This window comes from Furipterus horrens, unplaced genomic scaffold (assembly GCF_987537825.1).
Source record: "Furipterus horrens unplaced genomic scaffold, mFurHor1.1.pri manual_scaffold_13, whole genome shotgun sequence".
Lineage (NCBI taxonomy): Eukaryota > Metazoa > Chordata > Mammalia > Chiroptera > Furipteridae > Furipterus > Furipterus horrens.
The window spans coordinates 48,922,218-48,946,385 of record NW_028327183.1 but is presented as its reverse complement, the minus strand read 5'-3'; the positions used below and the strand labels follow the sequence as shown (position 1 = coordinate 48,946,385).

The 24,168-nt window shown below is 43.0% G+C and overlaps 2 protein-coding genes and 2 non-coding genes across 4 annotated transcripts; all 4 read left to right on the top strand.

Annotated features, from left to right (window-relative positions):
- On the top strand, window positions 1–120 carry LOC149995098 (small nucleolar RNA SNORA61). The gene has a single exon (XR_016507942.1). It is a non-coding gene; the product is annotated as a small nucleolar RNA SNORA61 (small nucleolar RNA).
- A 1,481-nt stretch (window positions 121–1,601) lies between these two features.
- LOC149995097 (cell adhesion molecule CEACAM21-like) lies at window positions 1,602–5,582 on the top strand. Its single transcript, XM_090259119.1, has 2 exons — window positions 1,602–1,683; window positions 5,302–5,582. The coding sequence occupies exons 1-2, from the start codon at window positions 1,602–1,604 to the stop codon at window positions 5,580–5,582; spliced, it is 363 nt and encodes a 120-aa protein (XP_090115245.1).
- An 11,819-nt stretch (window positions 5,583–17,401) lies between these two features.
- LOC149995095 (cell adhesion molecule CEACAM21-like) lies at window positions 17,402–23,951 on the top strand. Its single transcript, XM_090259118.1, has 3 exons — window positions 17,402–17,570; window positions 19,706–20,023; window positions 23,638–23,951. Exons 1-3 carry the CDS (start codon window positions 17,402–17,404, stop codon window positions 23,949–23,951), a joined length of 801 nt encoding a protein of 266 aa, XP_090115244.1.
- Window positions 18,353–18,472, top strand: LOC149995096 (small nucleolar RNA SNORA61). Its single transcript, XR_016507940.1, has one exon. It is a non-coding gene; the product is annotated as a small nucleolar RNA SNORA61 (small nucleolar RNA).
- Window positions 23,952–24,168: the final 217 nt, after the last annotated feature.

Below are 24,168 nucleotides of genomic sequence, written 5' to 3'. Positions count from 1 at the left end.
ACCCTCCAGCTCCCTTTCCCATCGGATCTGAACACTGGTCTTGGTGATCGTAAAAGGAGGAAAAGTAATACTGAAGCTGGCCTAACAGCACTGTAGCATGTGGGCTAGTTTCAAACAAGGAAAAAAAAAAATAAAGGACGATAAACTGGTAAGAAGGCATACTGGTGGCAAAATGAGGGCAAGGAGTGGGAAGGTCCTGGGCACAGACCCTGCCCCCAGCCCACATGACAAGAACGGTCACCTTGCCACAGAATAAAGCCCAGCACACAGGTAGAACTCACAGCAGATTGCACCATCAGGACAGAGGTGCCTGGGAGCCTTACTGAACCTCAAGCTTTTTCTCAAAGAGGAAGCCACAGAGCGGGTGGCAGACACCATGGGATCCCTTTCAGTCTCTACCTGCAGAGGACTTGTCCTCTTGCAAGGGCTCCTGCTGGTTGGTAAGTAGGAGACAATCCCTTGGGGTAACAAAGGATCTGATACAGAGGCTGGCTGGGATCTCCCGAAGAGAGCAGGGCTCTGAGAAAAGAGGGAAGGCTTCTGTTTGGACCTGAGGGTAGAGGACAGAGGAGCAGGGTAGGATGGGGAAGGGGACTCAGCACGGGGAGGATCTCATAACCTGGAAGTGGAGAGAGGCAGGAAAATATTTGTTGCTGTTCATTTCCTGTTATTTATCATTGAGTATTGAATATGAACACTGATAATAATAATAATAATAATAATAATAATAATTAACATTAGAAAACATCACAAAAAATTAACCAGGTGGACTAGATATTGTCTTTACCAAACTTCAGAAAGGGGCAAACACATGCTGTGAGGTACAGGACTCTGGGGTCACACTTGTTCATTCCACCCCATGTATCTGCAGCCTGTTGCAGTGACAGAGGGACAAGATCAGACAAGATCCCCTTTTCAACAAGCCCATGTGCCATGGAGAAAAATGGGATGAGAACACATCCAGCTGTGATATCAGATACCTACAAGTGCCATGAAAAGACAGAGCAAGCGAGGTCAGAAATTGAAGATAGAGAATTTTTAGAGAATGTGGTCAGGAGATGTGTCTTTCAAAAGTTCCCCTGTCAGGGGACTTCTGAGCACAGCAATAAAGTGAGCAAGACAACCACCAGAGAGAAGTATTTGCAACAGGAAAAGTAACAGGGTCAGAGGTGCTGAAGTAATGGTGTCCCTGCTGCTGACCTTGACCATGGGAGACACACACTCACACCCAGACCAAGGCTGAGATATAAACAGACTTGCTCTGGACTCAGGGCTTCAATTTTCCGTCCCAGTATATAGGTATAAATATTAATTTTTTTTATTTCCTAGTCTCCCTCTTAACCTCCTGGTGCCTGCCCACCACAGACCAACTTGCTATTGAGACGGCCACTGTTGCTGATGGGGACGATGTCACTCTAAAGATCAAAAATAAGCCTCCCAAAGTTTTAGCCTACGTGTGGTACAAGGGGCACGGATTAAAACAAGATCGTATAATTGGAATTCTTTTAAGAAACTTTACAAAGCATATAAGAGGTCCTTTATTCACCGGACGACAGATGATGAAACCTGAAGGTTCCTTGAAGATAAGGAGGGTTACCAAGATGGATGAAGGAATGTACACCGTAGTGACCTACCTTCCTGATTCAAAAAAAGAAATAGGATTTGGACACCTTGTTGTACACGGTGAGTGACTGCTCTCTGGCTTCTGGGTGTTGGGTGGAATGGCTTCTACTTCACACATGGGAATGACAGCCATCGACTCTGCCTCTATCCCCCTCTGCATTCTACTTCAGGTTGGGTTTGGCATATAATGCAGGATACGCATGGTACAGACAAACTTCCTAAGGCCTCAGTCCATTTCTCAAATTCCAGCCCTGGAGACATTCCCTGCAAACAAAAGGACCAGTCTGATGGGAGTAGCTCAGCAGAGGGAGACCAGTCTCAGTTCAGCCCCCTGAGCACCTGCCTATCCAATGAGCTTGACCCTGAGAATAATCCTGCTGTACTAAGTCAGAGCATGGTCTGAGAGGCCCCCTGAAATTTTTACAGAGCTCAGCTCAGAAACCCCTCCCCAGAACCTTGTCCCAGAGATCTAGATCCAGGGTCCCTAGTGAGTCTGACCAGGTTGGGTTTGGCCTCCCAGGAAGGGGTGAGTATGTAATGGTTTAATGGGTGCCTAAGTCACAAGGATCCTGAGCTGGTCACTAGTCAGGGCTCAGGCCCAAGAACCACATCTTGGCAGAAATGGAGTTCAGTCTATCACCTCAGTGTGTGTGTGTGGAGAGCACAGTTAGATAATGTCCTGGGTGTAACAGACTGTTTGGGGGAACTTAGAAAAGTTCAGAAAAATGTCAACATCCCCAGAAGGAAATTGAGAAAAAAAGACCTCATGGTAATTGTTCGTTCACCAGGGATCAACCAAGGGCATTCTCAATTGGAGTTGATCAATAACAGTTGCCTCTTATTTGAGCAGCTCTTCTACCCCAAGAATTAGGTCAGATGCAGTCACTAAAGCAGTCATGCCGACCATGAGCAGCTGATCAGGGTCACTTGAGGTCTGTCTGCAGCCATAGACTTAATTTCTCTACTTCATGGGCCTTATGAAGTCCGTGGATTCCCAAACCAACGAATTGGTTCAGATCCTTTTTCTTAGGCATCCTCATCTCATAGAAATACATTTGGACCTGTGGAATAAAAAAAAAAAAAAAAAAAAAAAAAAGGAGAAATCATCTCTTTTTACTCTAGAGCCAAATGACCTGCAGTAACAATCAGTCAGTGCATGGATCGCCCAGGCCTCTGGTGGCCCCACACACCTCCCTGCCCTGGGCTTGGAATCACTCACTTATTTGTTTCCTGTGGTGGAGTCACTCCCCCTGGTATAAAGAAAAGGGCTTTGCCTTCTCACTCCCCATTCACCCCTGAAACCAGCTCAGGGACCACCATGTAATAAACACCCAGTTGCTTTTGATGGATTAGGAAGAAATAAACAATGATTGAATGAATGAAAGAACGAATGATCGAAAATCTCTTCAGAGCCTGGAACTTGGATGCAGAGTCCTTAGAATCTCGCCACAGACTAGTTGGAGGCTGTACATTCTCTGAGCACTCTGATTCCCATGCATTTTCTTTGTGTTATTTCAAAACTCAAGTTGACTGAGAGGTCAGAGGTGCCAATTCTGGTTGAAGAAGCTTTTGGACGAATCAAAGGTACCACACAGGGCGATTTTTTTCTCTTATCTGCAGAGCAGAGTTAACCACACCCAACAACACAAGTCATAGATTTGATCTCGAGTGTTTCAATTTTCATTTTCTTAAAATAGTAGTGGTGCTGAGCATCCTTTTCTGTGTTTATTGGCCATTTGCATATATTCTATGGAGAAATGTCTATTCAAGTTCTTTGTCCATTTTTAAATCAGATTATTTGGTACTGTTGTTGTGAGTTGTAGAAGTTTTTGTATGTTTAGATATTAACCGTTTATTTTTCATGTGATTTGCAATATAATTTGTCCTATTTCATAGGTCACCTTTCAAACTGTTGTGTTTTTAGATGAACAGAAATTTTTCATTTTCACAAAATCCAAATTATCTAATTTTTTGCCTGTGTTCTTAGCATCATATTCATGAAACCATTGCCAAATCAATGTCATAATGCTTCTCCCTATAATGTTTCCAAATATTTTATAGCTTGAGGTCTATCCTTTAGAATTTGATTTATTTTGACTTTATTTCTGTGTATATTACAAGAAAAGGAATCATGTCATTTATTTGCACATTGCTCTTCAAACCATTTATTGAAAACACTGTCTTTTCTTCATAGAACAGTTTGGTGTCTTCGTTGAAACCATTTGATTGTGTCTTTGGATGAATACTTTTCATGCCAGTGTCACGCTATTCAGGTTCCTTTAGCTCTGCAGTAAGCCTTGACAGTAGGAAATGTGAGGCCTCCAATTTCAATCATTTTTAAAGACTATTTTAAAAATTTGGGGTTCATTGAAATTCCTTATGAAACCTAGGGCGCATTTTTCTGTTTCTGCAAGAAAAATCTTAGGATTTTGATAGTGATTGTATCAAAGATGTAGATAGTTTGGGGTCTTCTAATAAATGAACACGTATGTTTTTCCATTGAATGGCATCGACTTTAATTTCCTCAAAAATGTCTTGTAGTTTTCAGGGTACACATCTTCCACCTTATTAATTATATTTATTCTTATGTATTCTTGTCTTTTGGTGATATTATAAATAGAACTGTTTTCTTAATCTCATTTTGAAATAATTTATTTTTGTTGCAAAAAAGGAAGTGATGAAAAGTGTTGATTTTATCTCCTGCAATTTGCCTTATTAATTAGTTCTATGTGTGTGTCAGTAACTTTAGGGTTTTCTGTATATAAGATTATATTGTCTTTTCAAAAAGGATAGTTTTTTGTTTTTTACCAATTTGAACACACCTTATTTCATCTTCTGGCATAAATGTTGTGTTCAAAACTTCCAGTACTATGTTGAATATGTGGAAAAACAGCGTTCTGTTTTTGTTCATGATATGAGTACATATTTTCATGTTTCTCTATAGAATATTGTGTTAGCTCTGGGCTTTTATGTATGGCCTTTATTGTGGCAACTAATTATTTTCTATTCCTACAGTCAATGTTCTTTGATAAAACTATAACTACTTCTCTCTAGAGATTAATTTCACCATGATCTGAATCAGTAGGCCCGGAAATAGTCTTGTTCATACTGAGAATTCATTTAGCTGGAGATCCTCCAGGTCTACAGTCATGAAGACTTGACTCAGCTGTCTTTACTGCCTAATAAATTATTTAACAAAATGTAAATGCTTTTCCACTTACTGCAAACTGCCCTTGGCCCCACAGATAGACAAAGATGGTAAGCCTGCTTTTTGCAACATATTTAACTGTTTACATAAGGAGAAGCACTTGATGTTCTGTGAAATCAAAACAAGTTCTAGGAAAAGATCAGTAATAGCTCATGAGAGAAAAATTCTACCCGATGGTCAGCTTATAGGACACTTGGACTGCGAAGGGTTTTGTGTGCTGCTACTACAGAGATGTCTGAGGGAACAAGTATGGAATCACCTGTGATTATATGGGGACAGAGAGGAGATGCAGCTCTCTCTTTACTTATTGTCAACTGAACTTAGGCAGTTGTTTTTCTGCAAATGTAGTGATACCCTGTGACATTTACAGAGTTCACTGTGGACTGTGATTGGCTGAATCTCTGAGGAAGCAGCATGGCTCTATGTCTCAAGCCCATTCTCCATCAATCACATCCTCTGTTTCTCCACAGACCCTCTGGTATATGCCAGCCTCTTAGCCAGCAAAACCACCGTCAGAGAGAATAAAGAGTCTGTGATGTTCCACTGCTACACAAATGCATTCTCCACGAATTGGTTCTTCAATGGCAAGAATCTAAAACTCACGGGGAGAATGAAGCTGTCTGAGAACAACAGAAGCCTCACCATTGACCCTGTCAAGAGGGAAGACACTGGGATATACCTGTGTCAGGGCTCACACCCCATCAAAAAGGTTAATAGTTGGCCCCTTGAGCTTCTGGTGAATTTTAAATGAGGCGGCTTTCCCCCTCTATGTTGTTAAACTCTAAATAAAATTTTTTTGCATTATTATAATAGATTTGTTCTGGAGGTGAATAGTTATTAAAAGACATGCATTGAGTCAACAAATACTCAACAATATGAGCCGACATTGTCATTATTGATGACTTAAGGTCACATTTCAGATCAACCCTTACCTTGGTGTGGTCTCATGTGTACCATGTTTACAGTGGAAGTGACATTGTGTCCTTCAGCAGACAAGCAGTGGTTGCGCGCACAGAATGTGAGCTCTGTCCCTTCTTCAGACACACATGGTGAGGGGACCTGGACACTGTTGCAGACAAGGGTGATGGACAGGAGGACACCATGTGGGTAGCAACACTGATCTTGTCTTCCTCTCTTATGTCTTTCAATAGATTTCTAAAGTCTCTTGAGCATTCTTACTTATATGCCAATAAATTATTTTTGTAAGTTTAGGAAATTTCTGTTCCTTTTGTTAATAAGATATAATTCAACGCTGATAATAAAGCCAAGGCTCAGCTCAAATGTCCTAGTTCAGAGCCATGCCCATCAAATCAGAAATAACCCCAACTTTTATGAAGCACAGCTGACCTTGAAGGGTGTGTGGGTTCCTCTTGCAGGAGAGGACATCACCAAAGCTAGAGAGACTGCAGGTGCCATGTGAGTGTGAAGCTTTCTAACCTCAGGTGACAATTCAAACTTCCATCTTATATCTTATAGATACCCTTCACCAGAGCAAACTATGTGGTGAAAGTCTGTTCCTCTGCACTTAGGTAACTAATCAGGCTGAATCAGGTGGCACCAGCAATTTTGTAGGATCAGGAATACACTCCTCCCTGAAGGATTACATTTACTGAAAGGGAAGGTGACCGTGGAGGAAAATATAATGTCTGAATGGAAAACTCCAGAAGCATAGGCTCTGGGAGATCAGATCATGGCTGTGTTCAGGGAGTCTCAGTCATTTTGCACCTCTATAAATGGCAGGAATAGATGTAGATACAACCCGGGTCTTGGCTGAAAGAGATGTAGTTGTGTTTCCTTCCACTGTGGAGAAAACAGTTTTGTTATGACTCAGAGGCCTTAATGTTCCCTCAGAGTCACTAACCTGTAGACAGCTTCTTCCGAACCGCATGCCTCCGACCTCCATGGTTTTAGAGCATTTTGTTCAGAAATGTAATTGCAGTTTGTAATTGCAGATTCTTGTTTTGCCCATTTGAAATGCAAGTGAGTCCCCATAAAATATTCTTGCCAGTGTTATGATTCAATGAAAATCTGTCACAAGGGCCTGTGCCCATCCCTTAAAACTTAACCCTTCTGTTGTCTCTGTGTCTCAGTCTCTGTGGGAGGGTAGAAGCCGAACTTGGGTGAGGACCTTTAATACAATGAGATAGAAAGACCTCCTGTGAAGATTTATGAAAAGTTTTACTTTTCTGTAAAGCTAATTAGCAAACAGAGATGCCTTTGATTCTTTCTTCTATTCTTAAAATCTCCACAGCCTTCTGTTCAGGGGTTTTGTGTTCTGGCTCACTGCACAAATGTGTGGTCATTCATAAAGGCTTTTTGGCTGCTTTAAATGTGTGTGATGCATGTTTTATTCAGCCATCACCTGCTTGTAGGTAGCTGACCCTGTCAACTTGCTCACGGTGTCCATCCTTACCACATTTTCGAATTGACCATTTAAAAAAAATCTGTCTGAAATTTTCCAAATAAATGTTTCCAGTTTCCTACCCTTCTTGGGAAATTTTATCCAATTAAAGAGATGACCTGACTGTCCACACGTTTCTGGGGACCAGGTTGCCTGGTAGTGGCCTTGGTCCTGAGTCTGGTAGCAAGTGCAGCTGTGACGCTGCCCCTCTACAGTGGCCCCACCATCAACAGTGCTCTCCTGCTACTGCACCTCAGTCACCTTCACGGAGCAGGTTCACAGAGATTTGACAACTATTCTGTGATGAAACTCAGAAACTCTAGTAAACATGCACATCCCTGTCACATCAGCCCCCGCCTCCGTAGGGAAGCTGTGACCAGCTACAACTCACTCCCATACCATGAGACCTTCCTCAGCTGAGCTAACAAGTTAGCCATCTGCCAGGGAGTTGGTGTGTCAGTAAGTAAGCCTGACTATGTACCAGGGAAGAGGAAAAAAAGTGGCTGATGGTGTAAGTAGTTGGGAGGGGGATTTGGTGGCTGGGATGAACTCAGAATGGAGACTTTTACTTCTTTGTTGACTAGTCACAGTGAACTTTCTGTGATTCCATGGTGACAGCTATGTGACAGATCACAGTGCTTAATAGTAGGTGACAAGGGTTGGGGTCACCTGTCCTTGTCTAACCTAGGATGTATGTCTTCCATCTGTGATGGATGCTGATCTCCACACCTGACCGTGTGTTATAATGGAGCCCTGGTCATGATGAGGTGTTCTGGCTACTTGGTCACATTACCGCCCACATTCACAGCCTCTCTCTCTCCTGAGGATTAGAAGCTTGTCAGGAGCTATTGCTGTAGAAGGCATTGCCTTGCCCCAAAGCCTAGAATTCTAATTTAATTCTCTTATTAGGTCCCACCAGAGGATTCACAGAGCACATTTTATTCTTCTAACATTGATTAGATGCTGGGGTAAACACAGTATCATGTCCTTTACTCTGTAGGGTAGATTGGGCATGACCCAGACTACTGTAGCCATAAAAGGCCCACAGATGTGGCAGATCCCTGAGTGGTCACAGGTGTGGATGTCCCCACAGCTCGTGCTTTACTTGAACTTCCCTCACTAGAGCTGATCTTTATTCTGCTGTCACTGTCATCGCTGATGTCACTGTCTTAGAGCATCAACATGAGCAGGCATCCACTTCCACCCACCAAGGCACATGTGTCTTACAAAAGCATTTTCAAAACTTGCCCTTTTGTTCATTTTTAGTAAGAAAGCTTGTAGTTAAAACCATTAAGGATGACACTAGTACAGCTTTTATGGCCCGAGTTTGGTGTGAAATTGTCTTGGAGGATGAACACAATCACTGGTCCTGCTGGGGAGGGTTGGGTTCATGGGCCCGCAATCTGTGCAGTCACTAAGAAGAGCTGGTGGTAGGTTTAATAGTCTGCCTTTAGGCAAGCTGCCCATCTTTTTTTCTAGTATGTCTCCTAGGAACATCATTTACTGTAGACTTTATGGTGTCGAATGCTATTCACATTTGAGCCAACTACAGAGATTTATTTAAATTTGAATCTCTGAATAACATCAGAGATGAAGAACCTTCCTTCTGTGAGCTGTAGAGGTGAGGGTGAAGTCGTTCTGATCATTAGACACTTGTAATGACACAAATCGGGTAGATAATGTTTCACACTCCAATCCCTTCACAGCTCCTCCTAGTCATTGTTTATTGGTGCTTCCCTCTGGTGGTCACTTTAAAAATTGCACCTCCTAACAGGGTCAAACTATTTTTTGGCAAACGGGGTCACTCCCAGGAACCAAAACAGAAAAAGTCACTGTCAAATGAATGCAGGCCTCTTTCTTGAAAAACATCAGACTTTCAAGACGATGTTTGTGTGTAAGTGTGTGTGTATGTTGGTGACGGAAAAAAAGAAAGAGTGACCTCTCTGGGTCTTACACACTGATTAAGATTTGTTCGTGAGGACTTCTGGCCAAGATGGAGGCATAGATGGAAACACTGCATCTCCCTCCACAACTAAGAAGGAATACAAGTACCTCAAAACTGGAAACAGCCACAAGTTCCAGAATATCAAACTGCATGGAAGTCCAGCAAACAAAGATATAAAGAAATACTCATCCAGACACGTAGGAGGGTCAGAGAGGATGTGGTGTGGTGGTGGCAGCAGCAGCGGAAGCGGCAGGCCAGCAGAAAGCACAGTCACACATTTTAAAAAGTCAGAAGGGACACCTGGGGAGCGTTTCCAGCTCCTCACCAGACCTCGCAGCTCACGGTCTCAGCACCAGGGAAAATCAAGCCTCATTGCTTCTGACTGTGCAAACCAGTGGGGGTTGAGCTGGAGGCAAAAACTGCCAGTTTCTCAGCAGAGTCCGCTTGTTTAAAGGGCCCCAACAGTCATAGAACATCTGCAGACCCACCCACTCTGAGAACGACGGCCAGGGTAGCAGCTAATGAGGCATCAGTCCAGTGCGGAAGTGTGAGAGGTACCTGGAAAAGGGGCGAGTGCTGGGCAGGTGGCATTGTTCCCTCTCAGACCCCTCCCCCACACACAGCACCACAACGTGGTGAAACAGGTCACCCTCCACTAAGGAATCTCTAAGGCCCCGCCCCTTAAACGTAACAGGAGCGACAGCTCTTCCTGGGAGGCAGAGGCAAAAAAACACAGGAGCTTGTCCGAATGAGAAGACAGAGAAGTATGGCCCAAAAGGGGAAACAGATCAAGGTTCCAGTGGGAGAACTAAATGACAAGGAGATAGTCAACCTAACAGATGAAGAGATAGACAACCTAACATATGCAGAATTCAAAACACTGGTGATAAAGATGCTCACAGGCTTGACAGATATGCTTGAGTATACCAAATGCATAAGAGAAGAAGTGAAGACTATGCTAAGTGGAACGAAGGAAAATCTACACAAAACCAGTGGTGAAGGGAAGGAAACTGGGCTTCAAATCAGTGACTTGGGACATAAGGAAGAAAATACAGTCAAGCAGTGCAGAACGAGGAAGCAAGAATTGAAAAAAATAAGGAGAACATCCCAAATTTTGCAAAGGAGATGGACATACAGCTCTGGGAAGCACAGAGCGTCCCAGGTGAGCTGGACTCAGAGGGAACCACACCAGGATTCATCATGACTGAGATGCCAAAGGTGAAAGATAAAGAGAGAGTCCAGGGGGCAGAAAGAGAGAGGCGGAGAGTTGCCTACAGTGGGGTGCCTATAGGACTATCAACTGATTTCTCAGAGGACACTTTGCAGGCAGGAAGGGACTGGCAAGCAGTATTCAATGTGATGAAAGCCAACCTGCAACCAGGAATACTCTATGTAGCAAAACTGTCATTTGGAATGGAAGGGCAGATGAAGTGCTTCCCAGACAAGGTGAAAATAAAGGATTTCATCATCACCAAGCCATTATTATATGAAATGTCAATGGGACTTACTTAGGAAAAAGAAGATCAAAACTATAAACACTAAAATGACAACCAACTCACAACTATCAACTACTGAATCTAAAAAATAAAAACAAAATCCAACTAAGCAAACTAGAACAGGAACAGAATCATAGGTATGGGGATCATTTGGAGGGTTGTCAACTGGGGGAGGGGAGGGGGAGAGAGAGGGGGGAGGAGGAGAAATGGGAATATGGTGTAGAGATTAAGAAGCATAATTGCTTGGTACAAAATAGACCGGGGGAAGTTAAAATAATATAGGAAAGTGTGAAGCCAAAGAACTTATATGCACGACCCATGGACGTGAACTAAGGGGGGTGGGATTGTTGGAGGGAAGGGGGGTACCGGGCAGAGGGGAGCAAAGGGGCAAAAATTGGAACTACTGTAACAACATAATCAATAAAATATACTTTTAAAAAAGGAAAGATGATTGAAAAGTCATGAAAGGAAAATTTCACATGATGATGAGGTTAAAGGGCTGGGAAAGGATTCTCTCTGCTGATAATACAGAGATGCCCGTGGGAGCATTTCAGGCTCACTCTGGGGTAATCTGGGGTCAGAGAGGAAGTCTAGCCCTCTCTTTACACATTGTCACCTCAACAAAGGCAATCATTTATCTGCAGAGTCAAGGACCATCCTCAGGTGACCTATACAAACATAACTGTGGCCTGTGTGAGTGGCTGAGATGTCGGAAGGCGCGCAGTGGGCCCAGAGCCCAAGCCCACTCTCTATCTGTCACAGTCTCTGTCTCTCCACAGAGCTGTGACAGTGCCCAGCTTCTCTAGGCAGCAGCACCACAGTCACAGGGCATGAGGACGCTGTGGTTCTGCTGCTACACACGTGTGCTCTCCCCTCGGTGGTTTTACAGCAGCAAGAGCCTGTGGCTCTTTAAGAGGATGAAGCTGTCCTGTGGCTACAGAACCTTCTCCATAGACCCTGTCAGGATGGAGGATGGGGGGATTCTCCGTGTGATGTCACCTACCCCATAGTTCCTGTGAAAGTGAGCCCCTCACACTGGGTGTAAAATATGAGTGACCCTTCTTTCCTCACCTGTTATTAACCTCTGAATGAGTTATTTGCACTTTTTAAATACATTTGATATGAAGTGGAAAATTGTTGGAACATTTGCATTGAGTCAATAAACACTCAATAATAGAATCTGACAATGTCTTTCTTGTTGACTTCAGCTTACATTTTACAGCAGATCCCATAGTCGGTTGGTCTCAGATGTACCATCTTTACACTGCAGGAGACACCGCGTCCCCCAGAGTAGGTGGAGATGTCATGTGATGACCAGTGGGAACATGTGATGACCTTGCAGAAATTTAAGTTGTATCATTTTTCCAGGGTTCAGGTGAAAGGCACCTGGACACTGTTGTAGACGAGAATCAACTGAAACACACCGATGTGAGTAGTAACACTGATCTCTTTCTCTCTCTTTCATTTCTTTCCATAAATTTTAAAGTCTTCTTGAATATTCTTATTTCCATAGCCATAGGCTTGTTTGCATAAGTTTGCATGAATTTGTTGCTTTTATGAATAGAATATAATTGGAATCATTGGTTATACAAGCAAGGCTTTGGTTCGAATATCCTAGTTCAGACTGCTGCCCAAAGAATTAGAAATAACCTCACTCTTTTTTAAGATAAGTTTAACCTGCTGATGGTTATTTTACTATTTATTTGAGAAGAGGGCACAACCCAAAACTTGGGAGAATGCTGGGGAAGTATGAGAAGGAAGCTTCCTAACTTCAAAAGGTATTTAAAACTTTCATCTTAGATTTTAAAGGAAAACCTACATCAGAGCACTCTATGTGGTGAATGTCAATTTCTCTTCACTTCCATAACAAATCAGGACAAAGCCAATTATAGTAGCTATGTTGTGGAATCAAGAACACTCCCGTTGGATTGATATGAGGATTGAGCAAAACATAAATTAAAGGTGACCGCAGAGAGTTATAAACTCCTGGCTCTGTTCAAGGACTCTCAGCTGTTTTCCACCTGTGCCTACATTGCTCAGAACTGACAGCTCTTTATAAATTGCAGGAACGGATGGAGATGCAAACTGGGTTGTGGCTGTAAGAGATTTAGCTGTGGTTCCCTCCACTGTGAAGAAAGCAGTTTTGTTATGACCTAGAGGCCTTAATGTTCCTTCAGAGTCAGGAGCCTTTAGACTGGTTCTTTATGACGATGGACCTCAGACATCTATTTTTTAGACCAGGCCATTAAGAATGTAACTGCAATTTGGTAATCGCTGATTTTTAATCTGGTCTTTTGAAACACACACGAGCCCTTTTGAAAGTGTCTTGCCAGTGTTAGGAACCAAAGACTACCTGTCTCAGATAACAGGGTTTGTTATTTTCTATTTTAATCTTCCTGGTGTTCCCGTGTCCCAGTCTCTGAGGAAGGGCAGAAGCCCACCTTGTGTAGGAACCTTTACAACCACAATATACAAGGACTTCCTATCAGGATTCTATGAAATGTTTTGCTTTCCTTCTGTCAATTAGCAAACACAAATGCCCATGGTTATTTCTGTTGTTAAAATCTCTCCAACCTTTGAATCAGGGGTGTTGAGTTCTGTTTCATTGCCATATTGCATGGTCTTTAATACAGTCTTACTTTTATTTTTAAACTTGTTTTATGCATGTTTTACTTTAACATAACCTTCAGGTCATCTTACTCAGTTTCAATCCTTAATATAATTTAAATGTTCTATATTTTTCCTTATCTTGTTAATTTTTTAAAAAGAAGGTTTGCAGTTGCCTTGTCTCTCTTCTGACTTGATGTCCGCAGCAGGAGATGACCTGACTTCCCAGACCCTCCTGGGCCCCGGGCTGTCTCAAAGCATCCTTGGCATAGGTCCACGAAGTCATGCCAGTATGAAAGGGCACATTTCCGCAGCCGCCTAACCATCCACAATGTTCTCATCCCACATCCATGTCACTGCACCTTCAAGGAACAAGATCATAGAGATTGCAAAAGATATTGAATCATAAAACTCAACTCCTCTAGGAAACATGCAGGTCCGTTACGTCAGCCACCCGCAGGCCTGCACTGAAGGAGCCTGTTTCAAGGCCTCTCTGACCTGCAGCTCAGGGCAGACGTCACTGTCCTCATTTAGTGTTCTCTTCGTTGTTCTTACAAATTCCACATGCCTGTCCTTAGAGAGCCTGCAACCAGAATTGAGGAATGGGAATTAAATCTCTTCTCTGGTTCCTTCACTTTGCTGCTCTCTGGGTCTCTGTTGTATTTGACTGAGAACCTTGGGGACCTGGCCACAGGTGGATTGTGTACAAGCAGAGGTGAACGCAGGGTGAAGTCATTGAGGAATAGGGTCTTCTCAGGGTCAGGATGAGAAATCGTAAAGCCTGGGAGGTGTTAGGGTGTTAGGCATTGTGTGGTTTCAAGGGAGAAATACAGGTCCCAGGCAGGAGGGTTTATTTTGGAGGCTCAGAATGAAGTTGATAATGTTAGTGAGGGTCTGACTTGCGTACTGAGGGAAGAGCCACTGGAGCTCGTGTGGTGAGGTGGGGGAGCCTTTCTCCCAGACTAGGATGGACATGAGGGTGAGACACAGGGTTGGGAGAAAGGATAACATTTTGAGGACTCAGGTTAGTTTCCTGATGTTGGGACAAGTGGGAGCAGCAGATGTACAAGCTGACAGGGGTCATGAGACAGGGTGTATGTGGCACAAAACAAGGAGAAGGCAGAATTAAAATTGGTCTTTTCCAAAAGTTAGGGTATGGCGTAATGGAGAACATTCTTCCGATGGGTACAACATTCTATAAGTTATTAAATATTTTAGTACTACGTAGATATGGTGGGTGTACAACAATGTGACCACACTAATTGCCACTGAACTGTGCAGTTTAAAATGATCATTTTTACTACACAAATCTTACCTCATAAAATAATTATGCTGAATTAAAGAAGACAGATTAAAAAGAGAACATACTACTGATTTTACTTATATAAAATTTCACAAAATGTGCATTTATCTATCAAGAAAGAAATAAAATGAGTAATAGCATGAATACTTTGGGGGTTGGGGGAGCAGAGGAAGGGTTTACAGAGGCAGGTGAGAGACTTTTGGGTGAGATGGCCACTCATGTAATAGGTACATATGGCAACACTCATCAGATTGTACCTTTGACATATATGTGGTTTATTGTCTGTCACTTACATATCAGTCAAGCTGAAATCGATGCTTAATGCCATGAATTGCTTGTTGGTCAGGGGGAGAGAGTATTGTTTTCAAGAGGGCACGTCCTCAGTGGGCCCCCACAGGAGAGAAACAGTGACAACACTGGTCATTGATTAGCACTGGCTGTGCACTGGGTGCCTCAGGTGTGTGTCAGCTCACTTCATCACCAGAATGAGTCAGTAAAATTCACTTACTTCCCTCAACTCCCCTGCCTCCTGGCCTTTGCACATGCTGAGTCTCTGCCTGGACCTCTCATTCCTGCACCCTCATGAGCTCCATGCTTGCCTGAACTCATTTTCTGTTAGATAGTTTTCTTTATAAAGTTTTATCTGGTCCTTCATCTAGGTCAGAATTCTAGTTATGTGAGGTCATAATGCTCCACATTTTATCCCTTTAACCATTATCATATTTGCAAACTCTTTACACATTTATCAAAGAAGACCAACCCTGTGCTCACCATGTCCTTCACACTCCTCTAATCCCTAGAGTGAAAAAGAAACAAAATCTCAGTCCTCAGAGCCCTGACAAGCTGGTAGAGGGTCACACAGTAACAACAACCACCATATGGTTACTCGGAGGACTATCAGGGTGTTTCCCGTTCTCTTTGCTAATAGTTAAAAAGAAATTAAAATTATAATAATAAAGTAAATTACTAAGGCCATTGTAGTTACTGGACTACTTGATCCGTACTTGACAACACCCGTTTAAGATTAAAGCTTCAGTACAAATGGTACAATATCTAATCAACTGACTGTGTTTAAACCATAACCTGTCCCATTCCAAGTATAAAATGTTATGATGCAACATATGTTTTTAATAGTCTAATCAGCCTCAATTTATCTGAGAGGGAGTCTTTTTTTAAACTCATGGCATCCACATATTTTTTTTCCTGGAAGGTTAAAATGTATTTGAATACTGAAACAGTTGGGAAAATAATAATTAAAAAGAAATTTTCAAATGAAGAAAAATAAATCTTGAGACTTACTACTATAGGGGGAAGGAGCACACTCACCCTGACCTTATAAGAATCAGCGACGACTTTCCATTCCCAGAGTTTCTGGTTGGTGGGACACCCGCCTATTGTTTCTGAAGACACCTCTCCAGTTCACGGTGTCCTGGGAAACAAGGGACTCTCCCTGTGCAGGATGGGACAGGAGAACCAGAACCTGTGGTTGCTTCCATCTCGGAGCCACTGAGGGTCCTACAGGAACGTTTCTCCCCCTGGTTGATTTGTCATGTTCAGCTGCTCCAGCCCCTGGGCCTGTCTGCAGACAGGGACAATAAATGACTTACATGCAACACCCCAATGCAGCGATGGAAGACACTCAGGGCATTTTGGGGACCAAGACTCCAGAAGAGCACCCTCTGCCTAAAGCCTTAGGAGAACCTTCAGCAGGCCCTTCCTTTGAACCCTTGAAAGCAGAGAGCTGTGTCTGAAACAGCACATCCCCCTGGTGGGACAGTTCTCCTGACACTGGACGCATAGTACTCGGGACGATGTGGCCTTTTCGCTGATCTTACCTTGCACTGACTGGTCAGCATCCCTGTGCAGCTGCTGACATTGGCTGCAGGTCTACTCCTGACCCCCAGGGGGCAACAGTGAGACACACAGGAAGGAGTCCGGTGGCCGTGGCTTTGGCTGAGAAGATAGAGAAGGAGCCTGATTTTCCTCTTCTGCTTCAACAGGCCTTTCTCGGGCGCTCCCTCCTGCCTGCTGTGCCCCACCTGGTTCTTTAGAGACTGTTATAAAAGAGGGGCTGTGCAGTCACCTGACAAGCTCAGCGGGCCACATGGCAGGCCTGCCAAGCCTCACAGGATATTCTGATCAGAAATTTCTAACTGGGCAGGTGACCGCAGGTTGTCACGTCCCAGGCCTATGGTTTCCATAGCAGAGGTCAGTCCTTACCTTAGAGCCCTGGTCCATTTTCTCCAACTTCGATAACATAACTGAAACCTCACAGGGATGTTCTTTGTCGGACCACATGAAGGCAGAGAATCTGGGACAAGTGTATGAGACCACAGAACCTTTACATTATCTGGTCCCCTGCATACCTTCTCTGTGTGCTATACATGCAATTATCCTATATACACCAATGTAAAAATGTGTTTCTCTATTTTGACTTATTTTCCCTATTCTAGATATTTCCATGCTATATTTTCTCACACATCCAAATGAATTTTATGCCACTTATTTCATCTTCTACTTCGATTATAATGTAGAAAATAAGCTGCAAAACTGCCTTTCGTTGGAGGACTTGAGACCTTGCTCCCAGGCATATGAGGTCAATTTGGTTCAAATAAACTCATTAAATTGCTCCACAGGTTTAAATATTTATAGTTTGACAGAGACTGGGGGCACCTCCTCTCTCAGGGGATCTCTGTGCAGCTCTCTACCCCATGACTCGTACTACCCATGGGAAAGTCTTGGTGACCAAAAGAGAGCCTCCCACGAAGTAATTAGGGAATGTCCCAACAGCCAGGGAGCCTGACAGAGATGAAGAGAGATGGTCTACTTGAAACTGTTCCTCAAGGACCAGGAAGCCCAGAGGCACCTGACGTTCACCACAGTCCTTTATTCCTGGGACATGCAGGTCACCTCCTCCTTCACACCCAAAACTGCAGGTCCTACTGAGACTTCTGGTTTTGAGCCTTTGTCCCTGGATGCAAAAATTGGTCTGGTGACAACTTGAGATAGAAGAAGGGCCTCTGTGCAATGATCACTCAGCCACTCAGCTTGACCCCTTCTGTGTCAGAAACAGAAACAATCCCCATTTTTGTGAGTACCGGGGGCTCTCTATGTGGACCTGAGACCAAAGACCAAGACACAGCAGAGGCCAGTGCTGGCTTGAGAGGGTCACTCTCTCAGGGATACATGTGACCCCATCAGCCTTGCTATTGCACATGTACCCAACAGGCCAGTAAGGTCTGCCTCTCCTGAGTCCTTGCAGATGCAGAGTCTCTGACCCACTGCACCCCTGCTGATCTGAATCTGCAGTTTAACAGGATCTGGAGACTTCCCCTGTTCACAGGAGAGCAGCAGAAGCATTTCTATTTTCACATGGAGGGATCTTGATTTGAATAGGCAGCCCATTAGCTGGACAGTTGCTGAAGTTTCACTTTTTGGGGTGAAACCTGGGCACTGCAATGTTTATAAAGTTTCACAGGTGATTCAATACACAGCAGTAGTGACATCCTTGTGACAGGATGTTCTGAGGTAGCTCAAGAACTCCTCTCTGAAGGGAAAAGTCAAATGTGAAAGAGAGAGGCTGTGGGAGAGGCTACTGTGCACATGACAGGGATCTGTGGGGAATGCCTGGAGCCTGGACATGAGAGACTTGTGCTTATCAAACACAGTGTGTGAGTGTGGGCTAGTGTATGTGTGTGCGCGCGGGTGTGTGTGTGGTGTTTAGAGGCCCCAGCGGTTCCCAGGACAACAATATATTAAAGGTCAATTAACCCTCCAGCTCCCTTTCCCATCAGATCTGAACACTGGTCTTGGTGATCGTAAAAGGAGGAAAAGTAATACTGAAGCTGGCCTAACAGCATTGTAGCATGTGGGCTAGTTTCAAACAAGGAAAAAATAAATAAAGGGCAATAAACTGGTAAGAAGGCATACTGGTGGCAAAATGAGGGCAAGGAGTGGGAAGGTCCTGGGCACAGACCCTGCCCCCAGCCCTCATGACAAGAACAGTCACCTTGCCACAGAATAAAGCTCAGCACACAGGCAGAACTCACAGCAGATTGCACCATCAGGACAGAGGTGCCTGGGAGCCTTACTGAACCTCAAGCTTTTCTCAAAGCGGGAGCCACAGAGCAGGAGGCAGACACTATGGGATCCCTTTCAGTCTCTACCTGCAGAGGACTTATCCTCTTGCAAGGGCTCCTGCTGGTTGGTAAGTAGGAGACAATCCCTTGGGGTAACAAAGGATCTGACACAGAGGCTGGCTGGGATCTCCCCAAGAGAGCAGGGCTCTGAGAAAAGAAGGAAGGCTTCTGTTTGGACCTGAGGGTAGAGGACAAAGGAGCAGAGGAGGATGGGGAAGGGGACTCAGCACGGGGAGGATCTCATAACCTGGAAGTGGAGAGAGGCAGGAAAACATTTGTTGCTGTTCATTTCCTGTTATTTATCATTGAGTATTGAATATGAACACTGATAATAATAATAATAATAATAATTAATATTAGAAAACATCACAAAAAATTAACCAGGCGGGCTAGATATTGTCTTTACCAAACTTCAGAAAGGGGCAAACACACACTATGAGGTACAGGACTCTGGAGTCACACTGTTCAGTGAACCCCATGTATCTGCAGCCTGTTGCAGTGACAGAGGGACAAGATCAGACAAGATCCCCTTTTCAACAAGCCCATGTGCTATGGAAAAAAGTGGGATGAGAACACATCCAGCTGTGATATCAGATACCTACAAGTGCCATGAAAAGACAGAGCAAGTGAGGTCAGAAAGTGAAGATAGAGAATTTTTAGAGAATGTGGTCAGGAAATGTGTCTTTCAAAAGTTCCCCTGTCAGTGGGCTTCTGAGCACAGCGATAAAGTGAGCAAGACAACCACCAGAGAGAAGTATTTGCAACAGGAAAAGTAACAGGGTCAGAGGTGCTGAAGTAATGGTGTCCCTGCTGCTGACCTTGACCATGGGAGACACACACTCACACCTAGACCAAGGCTGAGATATAAACAGACTTGCTCTGGACTCAGGGCTTCATTTTTCCGTCCCAGTATATAGGTATAAATATTAATTTTTTTTATTTCCTAGTCTCACTCTTAACCTCCTGGTGCCTGCCCACCACAGACCAACTTGCTATTGAGACGGCCACTGTTGCTGATGGGGACGATGTCACTCTAAAGATCAAAAATAAGCCTCCCAAAGTTTTAACCTATGTGTGGTACAAGGGGCATGAATCAAAAAACGATTGTATAATTGGAATTCTTTCAAGAAACTTTACAAAGCATATAAGAGGTCCTTTGTTCAGCGGACGAGAGATGATGCAACCTGAAGGTGCCTTGAGGATAAGGAAGGTTACCAAGATGGATGCAGGAATGTACACCGTAGTGACCTACCTTCCTGATTCAAAAAAAGAAATAGGATTTGGACACCTTGTTGTACACGGTGAGTGATTGCTCTCTGGCTTCTGGGTGTTGGATGGAATGGCTTCTACTTCACACATGGGAATGACAGCCATCGACTCTGCCTCTATCCCCCTCTGCATTCTACTTCAGGTTGGGTTTGGCATATAATGCAGGATACGCATGGTACAGACAAACTTCCTAAGGCCTCAGTCAATTTCCCAAATTCCAGCCCTGGAGACATTCCCTGCAAACAAAAGGACCAGTCTGATGGGATTAGCTCAGCAGAGGGAGACCAGTTTCAGTTCAGCCCCCTGAGCACCTGCCTATCCAAGGAGCTTGACCCTAAGAATGACCCTGCTGTACTGTCAGAGCATGGTCTGAGAGGCCCCCTGAAATTTTTACATAGCTCAGCTCAGAAACCCCTCCCCAGAACCTTGTCCCAGAGATCTAGATCCAGGGTCCCTAGTGAGCCTGACCAGGTTGGGTTTGGCCTCCCAGGAAGGGGTGAGTATGTAATGGTTTAATGGGTGCCTAAGTCACAAGGATCCTGAGCTGGTCACTAGTCAGGGCTCAGGCCCAAGAACCACATCTTGGCAGAAATGGAGTTCTGTCTATCACCTCAGTGTGTGTGTGTGGAGAGCACAGTTAGATAATGTCCTGGGTGTAACAGACTGTTTGGGGGAACTTAGAAAAGTTCAGAAAAATGTCAACATCCCCAGAAGGAAATTGAGAAAAAAAGACCTCATGGTAATTGTTCGTTCACCAGGGATCAACCAAGGGCATTCTCAATTGGAGTTGATCAATAACAGTTGCCTCTTATTTGAGCAGCTCTTCTACCCCAAGAATTAGGTCAGATGCAGTCACTAAAGCAGTCATGCCGACCATGAGCAGCTGATCAGGGTCACTTAAGGTCTGTCTGCAGCCATAGACTTAATTTCTCTACTTCATGGGCCTTATGAAGTCCGTGGATTCCCAAACCAACGAATTGGTTCAGATCCTTTTTCTTAGGCGTCCTCATCTCATAGAAATACATTTGGACCTGTGGAATAAAAAAAAAAAAAAAAAAAAAAAGGAGAAATCATCTCTTTTTACTCTAGAGCCAAATGACCTGCAGTAACAATCAGTCAGTGCATGGATCGCCCAGGCCTCTGGTGGCCCCACACACCTCCCTGCCCTGGGCTTGGAATCACTCACTTATTTGTTTCCTGTGGTGGAGTCACTCCCCCTGGTATAAAGAAAAGGGCTTTGCCTTCTCACTCCCCATTCACCCCTGAAACCAGCTCAGGGACCACCATGTAATAAACACCCAGTTGCTTTTGATGGATTAGGAAGAAATAAACAATGATTGAATGAATGAAAGAACGAATGATCGAAAATCTCTTCAGAGCCTGGAACCTGGATGCAGAGTCCTTAGAATCTCGCCACAGACTAGTTGGAGGCTGTACATTCTCTGAGCACTCTGATTCCCATGCATTTTCTTTGTGTTATTTCAAAACTCAAGTTGACTGAGAGGTCAGAGGTGCCAATTCTGGTTGAAGAAGCTTTTGGACGAATCAAAGGTACCACACAGGGCGATTTTTTTCTCTTATCTGCAGAGCAGAGTTAACCACACCCAACAACACAAGTCATAGATTTGATCTCGAGTGTTTCAATTTTCATTTTCTTAAAATAGCAGTGGTGCTGAGCATCCTTTTCTGTGTTTATTGGCCATTTGCATATATTCTATGGAGAAATGTCTATTCAAGTTCTTTGTCCATTTTTAAATCAGATTATTTGGTACTGTTGTTGTGAGTTGTAGAAGTTTTTGTATGTTTAGATATTAACCGTTTATTTTTCATGTGATTTGCAATATAATTTGTCCTATTTCATAGGTCACCTTTCAAACTGTTGTGTTTTTAGATGAACAGAAATTTTTCATTTTCACAAAATCCAAATTATCTAATTTTTTGCCTGTGTTCTTAGCATCATATTCATGAAACCATTGCCAAATCAATGTCATAATGCTTCTCCCTATAATGTTTCCAAATATTTTATAGCTTGAGGTCTATCCTTTAGAATTTGATTTATTTTGACTTTATTTCTGTGTATATTACAAGAAAAGGAATCATGTCATTTATTTGCACATTGCTCTTCAAACCATTTATTGAAAACACTGTCTTTTCTTCATAGAACAGTTTGGTGTCTTCGTTGAAACCATTTGATTGTGTCTTTGGATGAATACTTTTCATGCCAGTGTCACGCTATTCAGGTTCCTTTAGCTCTGCAGTAAGCTTTGACAGTAGGAAATGTGAGACCTCCAATTTCAATCATTTTTAAAGACTATTTTAAAAATTTGGGGTTTATTGAAATTCCTTATGAAACCTAGGGCGCATTTTTCTGTTTCTGCAAGAAAAATCTTAGGATTTTGATAGTGATTGTATCAAAGATGTAGATAGTTTGGGGTCTTCTAATAAATGAACACGTATGTTTTTCCATTGAATGGCATCGACTTTAATTTCCTCAAAAATGTCTTGTAGTTTTCAGGGTACACATTTTCCACCTTATTAATTATATTTATTCTTATGTATTCTTGTCTTTTGGTGATATTATAAATAGAACTGTTTTCTTAATCTCATTTTGAAATAATTTATTTTTGTTGCAAAAAAGGAAGTGATGAAAAGTGTTGATTTTATCTCCTGCAATTTGCCTTATTAATTAGTTCTATGTGTGTGTCAGTAACTTTAGGGTTTTCTGTATATAAGATTATATTGTCTTTTCAAAAAGGATAGTTTTTTGTTTTTTACCAATTTGAACACACCTTATTTCATCTTCTGGCATAAACGTTGTGTTCAAAACTTCCAGTACTATGTTGAATATGTGGAAAAACAGCGTTCTGTTTTTGTTCATGATATGAGTACATATTTTCATGTTTCTCTATAGAATATTGTGTTAGCTCTGGGCTTTTATGTATGGCCTTTATTGTGGCAACTAATTATTTTCTATTCCTACAGTCAATGTTCTTTGATAAAACTATAACTACTTCTCTCTAGAGATTAATTTCACCATGATCTGAATCAGTAGGCCAGGAAATAGTCTTGTTCATACTGAGAATTCATTTAGCTGGAGATCCTCCAGGTCTACAGTCATGAAGACTTGACTCAGCTGTCTTTACTGTCTAATAAATTATTTAACAAAATGTAAATGCTTTTCCACTTACTGCAAACTGCCCTTGGCCCCACAGATAGACAAAGATGGTAAGCCTGCTTTTTGCAACATATTTAACTGTTTACATAAGGAGAAGCACTTGATGTTCTGTGAAATCAAAACAAGTTCTAGGAAAAGATCAGTAATAGCTCATGAGAGAAAAATTCCACCTGATGGTCAGCTTATAGGACACTTGGACTGCGAAGGGTTTTGTGTGCTGCTACTACAGAGATGTCTGAGGGAACAAGTATGGAATCACCTGTGATTATATGGGGACAGAGAGGAGATGCAGCTCTCTCTTTACTTATTGTCAACTGAACTTAGGCAGTTGTTTTTCTGCAAATGTCAGTGATACTCTGTGACATTTACAGAGTTCACTGTGGACTGTGATTGGCTGAATCTCTGAGGAAGCAGCATGGCTCTATGTCTCAAGCCCATTCTCCATCAATCACATCCTCTGTTTCTCCACAGAGCCTCTGGTATTTGCCAGCCTCATAGCCAAGGACACCACCGTCACAGGGAATAAAGATGCTGTAATCTTTCACTGCCACACAAATGCACTCTCCACGGATTGGTTCTTCAATGGCAAGAATCTAAAACTCACGGGGAGAATGAAGCTGTCTGAGAACAACAGAAGCCTCACCATTGACCCTGTCAAGAGGGAAGACACTGGGATATACCTGTGTCAGGGCTCCCACCCCATCAAAAAGGTTAATAGTTGGCCCTTTGAGCTTCGGGTGAATTTTACTGAGGCGGATATCCGCCTCCGTGTTGTTAAAACTTAATAAATTTTTTTTGCATTATTATAATAGATTTGTTCTGGAGGTGAATAGTTATTAAAAGACATGCATTGAGTCAACAAATACTCAACAATATGAGCCGACATTGTCATTATTGATGACTTAAGGTCACATTTCAGATCAACCCTTACCTTGGTGTGGTCTCATGTGTACCATGTTTACAGTGGAAGTGACATTGTGTCCTTCAGCAGACAAGCAGTGG

What these genes read in the sequence shown, in the direction of transcription:
- LOC149995097 (XM_090259119.1), top strand. Translation starts at nt 1,602, where the DNA reads ATGGATGAAGGAATGTACACCGTAGTGACCTACCTTCCTGATTCAAAA. An exon ending in TGGACACCTTGTTGTACACG is followed by an intron (nt 1,684 to 5,301) that starts GTGAGTGACTGC and finishes GTTTCTCCACAG; the next exon opens with ACCCTCTGGTATATGCCAGC.
- LOC149995095 (XM_090259118.1), top strand. Translation starts at nt 17,402, where the DNA reads ATGGTCTACTTGAAACTGTTCCTCAAGGACCAGGAAGCCCAGAGGCAC. An exon ending in GTCCCTGGATGCAAAAATTG is followed by an intron (nt 17,571 to 19,705) that starts GTCTGGTGACAA and finishes TGCCCACCACAG; the next exon opens with ACCAACTTGCTATTGAGACG. An exon ending in TGGACACCTTGTTGTACACG is followed by an intron (nt 20,024 to 23,637) that starts GTGAGTGATTGC and finishes GTTTCTCCACAG; the next exon opens with AGCCTCTGGTATTTGCCAGC.